This window comes from Ananas comosus, linkage group 20 (genome assembly GCF_001540865.1).
Source record: "Ananas comosus cultivar F153 linkage group 20, ASM154086v1, whole genome shotgun sequence".
Taxonomy (NCBI): Eukaryota; Viridiplantae; Streptophyta; class Magnoliopsida; order Poales; family Bromeliaceae; genus Ananas; species Ananas comosus.
The window spans coordinates 8,996,413-9,002,797 of record NC_033640.1 but is presented as its reverse complement, the minus strand read 5'-3'; the positions used below and the strand labels follow the sequence as shown (position 1 = coordinate 9,002,797).

The 6,385-nt window shown below is 42.8% G+C and overlaps 1 protein-coding gene across 1 annotated transcript in view; it reads left to right on the top strand.

Moving 5' to 3' along the window:
- The window catches only part of LOC109725591 (mechanosensitive ion channel protein 10-like), a 16,475-nt gene that overhangs the window by 1,498 nt on the left and 8,592 nt on the right, over positions 1 to 6,385 (top strand). Inside the window, 9 exon segments of the mRNA XM_020254831.1 lie at positions 184 to 395; positions 1,327 to 2,164; positions 3,000 to 3,321; positions 3,514 to 3,652; positions 3,754 to 3,877; positions 4,143 to 4,281; positions 4,284 to 4,426; positions 4,920 to 5,122; positions 5,269 to 5,573. Coding sequence (XP_020110420.1) covers positions 184 to 395; positions 1,327 to 2,164; positions 3,000 to 3,321; positions 3,514 to 3,652; positions 3,754 to 3,877; positions 4,143 to 4,281; positions 4,284 to 4,426; positions 4,920 to 5,122; positions 5,269 to 5,545 — 2,397 coding nt within the window. The 3' untranslated portion in view covers positions 5,546 to 5,573.

Genomic DNA, 6,385 nt, shown 5'->3' with positions numbered 1-6,385 from the left:
AGAAAGTATTTTTTCTGATCAAATACAGGTAATGTGAACTTTTTTTTACATATGTTGTTTTTACGTGCAATTTTTACTGGCGAGCGGATGAGCTGCCTGCTGTGGGGGCGACCGGTACTTTGCACCTGCGCCCGGCTGCCAAGCACGACTGAGGCCCGACCACGCAGGCTCTGCATGCTGCAGGTCCACCAGAAGCCACCCACGCTCCGCCGCGCCGGCTGCTGGCGGGAGGGGGCTTATCCAGTGGCTCCAGCGGGCCGGCCTGCTCGGCCGCGGGCCAACGGCCCGGCGGGCTGCCGCTGCTGCGCGGAGCGCAACCCACCCGGGCTGCGGGCCGGCCTGCTGCGCGGAGGTGAGCGCAACGTCCGCACCGGCGAGCTCGGGCCTGGCCCGCTGTGGGTGCGGGCTCGCACGCATGCGCTCCGCGCAGGCCCGGCCAGCTGCGGGCACGGGCTGCACCCGAGCGCACCGCGCAGGCCTCAGCCTGCTGCGGGCACGGGCCGCCCCGCGCGTACCGTGCGGGCCCGGCCGCTGTGGGCACACGAGTCCTGTGCTGGGCTCGGCCCTGTGCGGCGGGCCTGCGTGAGCCCGAGCAGGCTCTGTAGCCGGCCTAGCTCGCTGCACGCAGTTCAAAAAAAAAATTAATAATAATAATAATAATAATAAAAATCCTGTGTGGATATTTTTATTTCCTGCATGATATTTGATAAATATATTTCCTGCGTAATATTTTTGGATACTTATTATGCCTTTTTTTAGAATATGCATGTGTTGTTTATCCTATGTGGGTGTTTTTTTGCTTATGTAGCATGATATTTTATTGGCATATAAGTACTTATGTTATTCGGTGATTTTTTAACAAAATTTAATTTTGGAAAGACGGGTTCGACGTGTGCAGCATTCCTGTAGAATATTTATTTTCTGATGTACATCTTGTAGTGATGTAGTAGGTTTTAATTATGAAAAAGGTGATGTAATAATTAAGGCCATGTAAAGGAATGTGTTTTGCGCAGCGTCGACGTTTTTCAAATTAAATTTTGGCATATGTACTTATTTTTTTTATCTGTGTGATGACATCATGTGATTTGTTCTTCATGTATAAAATTTTTAAAGAATGTGTTCTTTCAAAATGGATCAGTTTCAATTTTGAATAAGTTTCAAAATTAGTAGAAAAAATTATTAAGATTGTAATATTTTGAATCGATACTGGGTGATGATTACGAGCATAGCGAAGTTTTCGATCCCGTTGTGTCGAGGATAAAGTTTCAATCTTGTTAATTTTTTTGGGAATATGTGCCTAATGTCCAAACCTAATTTTGAATGTAGTGAAATGACTTCCAAGAACATCATAGCTGATCTCACCAGGGGTGATAAGCTAGATGGAAAGAATTATGATATTTGGCACAGGAAAATGCAATACCTGCTTAATGAACAAGGGGTTCTTGAAACTCTATCTGTCAAAAGAGTCTTGCCTGCCGAAGGCACAGCTTCTGAGCATGAAAAGGAGATCTATAACAAATGGATCAAGGAGGATCGAACTGCTCGGTACACTATGTTGAGTGCCATGCAAGACGACCTCATTGGACAGTTTGAGATCTTTGAAACTGCCAAGGATATGTGGGACAATTTGAAGATTACATTTGGTCAAACTTCATCTACAAGGCTACGTGCCCTAAATCTTAAGTTTCTACAGTACATTAAAGACCCGAAGCATTCAATGGCTGAGCACCTTCGTGTGATGAGCGCCATGATTCGGGACCTTAAGACTGCTGGAAATGAGCTCACTGATGAGCAACAAGTTCTAGCGGTGATTCGTTCACTGCCTGATCCTGAATGGTCCCAGATGAAGCTCCTGATGACGCACAGCGAGAACATTAAAACGTTTAATGACATCTCGCGCCATCTTGAGCTCGAGGCAGAGCGCTTGGAAGTGAACCGTTCTGTCGCTCTTGTTGCACGCTCCGAGAAACGCAGTGGGATTGTACCCAAGCGCAAAAAGCGTCACAACAATGGAGCGCAGAAGAAATGGAATCAAGCTCCTCAGGATGGAGTTGGAAAGCGCCACAGAGGCAAACGTGCTGGCAATAAGGATGCTACAAAGCTAAAATGTTACAATTGCAAGAAGAAGGGTCATTTCGTTCGGGATTGTCCTGAGCCGAAAAAGGTAACCCGACCACTCAACTCACACTGTTTTGTTTGCTCTCATGCTTTAGTAGCTCATTCTCTTCCCGATTGGATTGTGGATACAGGAGCAAACAAACACGTAGTTCGTGACCGAGTGGGGTTCGTAGATTACCATTGAGTACCGTCTGGCACACAATTCGTCACCCTTGGGAATGGCACGAAGGAAGAAGTCCTTGGAGTCGGTTCGTACCAACTCAANATTTTTGACAGAATATTCCGTTTGGCTATAGAATATTCCATCAAAATGTCATTAATACTGCGTATATTAGGTAGTACGATTAAAACTTTCGAATTTTTAAAAATATTATAAGGTAGGGTAGTAAAATCAAAATGTTTTAATCAAGTTTCGGTAAGGTCTACACATTTTTCTCTTTAATATTTAATAGGATAAATTACACTTTTGGTCCTCAAATTATGGGGTGAGTGATACTTTGGTCCTTAATCTTTAATTTGTTGTAATTTTTTACATGAACTTTTGAATTATTGCAATCAATTTCTACAGTCCAATTTAGTTAGCTGAATATTGGCAAAATATTGATGCATAATTGATATAACATCTTTAACTTTTATCGCATCATCAATCACAATATTTTTACATCAAATTAGAGTCTGAGGACCAAAGTATCACGCTCCATACAGTTTGAGGACCAAAAGTGTAATTTACCCTTATTTAATATTCCTCCTCATTTCTATGCTTAAGACTTCTAATAGAAGATTTGAGCTTAGGGCTTCTTGCTATGATATTTTCTGAATTTCAAGTTTTTGTTAAAGTTTAAGCCGGCAGAGAATGATGACTAATGTTTTATATTCGATAGGTAATATTGCTCGCGAAAACCCTCGGCATGAAGATATTAGCTTCTTCTTTCCACATGACCAAGTTTTTCGATCGGATCCAAGAGTCAATTTTCCATCAGTACGTGTTGCAGGCGCTCTCCGGGCTGCCGTTGATGGAGATGGCGGAGAAGGTAGGGAGAGAGAAGAGCACAGGGCAGTTAAGCTTTCGGAGCACCGGGAAGGGGAAGGCTAAAGGAGGGGAAGAACAAGCGGTGATTGATGTCGGGAAGCTTCATAAGATGGATCAGGAGAAGGTCTCGGCTTGGACAATGAAGGGACTAATAAATGTGATCAGGACTTCAGGTCGTGAAAGAACGAACTTCCGCAAATGCTCAAGTTGTTTGAGAATGTTATTCTTGATAATTTATATTAACTGCTCCCCTTATGCCTGCGTTCGAGACTTCCTGCTGGCCCAAGATGTGAATTCTGAATTGAATTAAGTGCTTGAACATAGGACATCCTGCTTATGGTCTTATGATAATTTATACTTAACAGGGCTCACTACAATCTCGAACACAATCGAAAACTTCGACGAGGAAGGCTGGGAACAGAAGGATAGGGAGATTAATAGTGAGTGGGAAGCGAAGGCCGCGGCTTACCGGATTTTTAAAAATGTCGCCAAGCCTGATCACAAGTGATGGATCTTAAAATCCAATTGCCTTCTTCTTTATATCTCTTTGCCTTTTTTTTTTTTGATCTCTCCTGATGTGTTTCCTCTTCTTCGTGGGTAGTTAGGTACATAGATGAAGAGGATCTTATGAGATTTTTGAGCAAGGAGGAAGTGGAATCCGTGCTCCCGATGTTTGAAGGAGCTGCTGAGACAAGAAAGATCAAGAAGTCAGCATTGAAGAACTGGGTGGTAAATTCTGTAAACTTCAAATTCTATTAGATAGTTCCTTGTTGTTGCCGCTGCAGCATCGTATTTTCCTTTGATTTCTTTCTCTCTTTTGTCATTTAGTTGAAAACTATTAAGATAATTTGGTTCAAATATGTCTGACAAATTAATGAAGTCAGAAATTAGGTAAAGGGATGCCAAATTCTAATAGAACCTCAAAGTTGCCTCAAGGACATGCTCTTTTGCTTGCTGTGAGTAAATAGCTTAATTTTTGTGACCATGTTTCCAGGTGAAGGCCTACCTCGATCGGAAGTCCCTTGCACATTCCCTAAACGATACTAAAACCGCAGTCCGACAACTGCACAAGCTAACGACCATCATTGTTGTTATTGTGATTATAATTGTTATGCTTCTTATGATGGGCATTGCGTTATCGTCGTCATTTCGTCCCAGCTTTTGGTGGTTGTTTTCATGTTCGGAAACACATGCAAGACTACATTTGAAGCCATCATTTTCGTCTTCATTATGCACCCTTTCGATGTCGGCGATCGTTGCGTCGTCGATGGAGTACAGGTAAATATTTTGACTTTATTACAACTTTTGCACCTTACGTATATGTCTCTGCTGCAATATCATATATATGTATATCCATCGCCCTGAAACGTCCTATTGCAGTATATACTCCGTAAAAGTGAAGTTAGTATCAAAAACAATCATATATGATGGCATTTTTTTTTTCTATATATATATATATATATATTGAATAGTATGATCTAACGAGTGGAAATGATCAAAGAGTACATCTAACGGTAAAAAATTTACAAGCACCAAATGCTTGGTGCTTTTACAAGCAGCATAGCCGGACTATATATATATATATATATATTGAATAGTATGATCTAACGAGTGGAAATGATCAAAGAGTACATCTAACGGTAAAAAATTTACAAGCACCAAATGCTTGGTGCTTTTACAAGCAGCATAGCCGGACTATATATATATATATATATATAAGGAAAAAGTGTTCTATGATCTAATATTTCTATGAACTTATTTAAATCGACAGATGACTGTGGAAGAAATGAACATTCTAACGACCGTTTTTCTGAGATACGACAACGAGAAGATATATTATCCGAATGCTGTCTTGTCGACGAAACCAATCAGCAACTTCTACCGGAGCCCGAATATGGGCGATTCCGTTGGATTCGCCGTCGACATTTCGACTTCTGTGGAAAGCATTGCGACTCTGAAATCCAAAATAAAAGCGTGAGTTCCTCATTTGATTCTTTGTTTTTTAACTCAAAATCTTAATCACCTTGTTTGTCGCTTTCAAGTAAGAACTAGGAAGCGATTAGGCCCCATTTGATTTTTCGTACATTTGCCAACTAATAGGGTTCTGTGTGGTCTCTCAGTTATATCGAGAGTAAGCCCACCCATTGGCAGCCGAACCACAGCATAGTGGTGAAGGACATTGTGAATGTGAACAAGATGAACATGGCTTTGTATGTTCAGCACACCATCAACTTCCAAAACATCAGCGAGAAGAACGGCAGGCGATCGGAGCTCGTCCTCGAGCTCAAGAAGATCTTCGAAGAGCTCTCGATCCAATATCACCTCCTGCCCCACCAAGTTCAGCTTAGCTACGTCGGCTCCAACCCGCTACCGTTAGCGATCAGTCAAGCCATTTAGGCTCGTTCGAAGTCTTTGTCCGGTCGATGATTCTGCGTCGAGCAAGTTTAACGGGATATTGCTGTAAAATTGAGCCTCCCCATTGGTGTTTAGCGCGGTAGTGGTTGGGGAACCAGAAACTTGGAGGGCGATCGTCCACAACTTGAGACGGTCACATACACCGGCGGAAAAAGCTTGGATGAGGAGCTCCTCATTCCAGCTTACTGGACATCTTTTAAATTTGCTGATTAATCCAGTATTAAGGATCGGGGGTTAAAACTTTTAGATTAGAACCAAACATTTAAGATTCAGGCGCGGGGTGGATCAGACGGGCACCAAATTATCTCAACGAGATCTCGTTGAAGAGCTCGCCACTGAAGTTGCGCTCTCCACCATTCTTTTGCTTTGGAATTCGTGCTAATCATTTTGCTTTGGAATTCGTGCTAATTTACGTGATGGATGGTAGCTGTAATCGACCTAGGGGAGGCTTATGTAATGATTGGTTGTTAACAGTTGTAGAATGGGAGCTCATATTCATGGTTATGTAATGCTAGAGTTTCTGAGTCTTAGTTTAATTTTCATTTTCGTGTCAATTGAGGCATATGCCTAGGGGTGTAATGTGGGCCGTGCCGGCCCACATTTTTCGAGCCGAAACACGCTAGGGCCTGGCCCGGCCCGGCTCGTGACCAAATCTGGGCCAGGTCGTGCCGGGCCCGAACTCCTACCCTTCGGCCCGGCACGGCCCGGAGGGCACGGGCCGTGCCGGGCCGGGCCGTGCTTCGGGCCGGCCCTTTTTTAATTTTTTTTTTAAAAAAATATATATAATCTACAAAAATATAAACAATAAATAATTTTTATTTA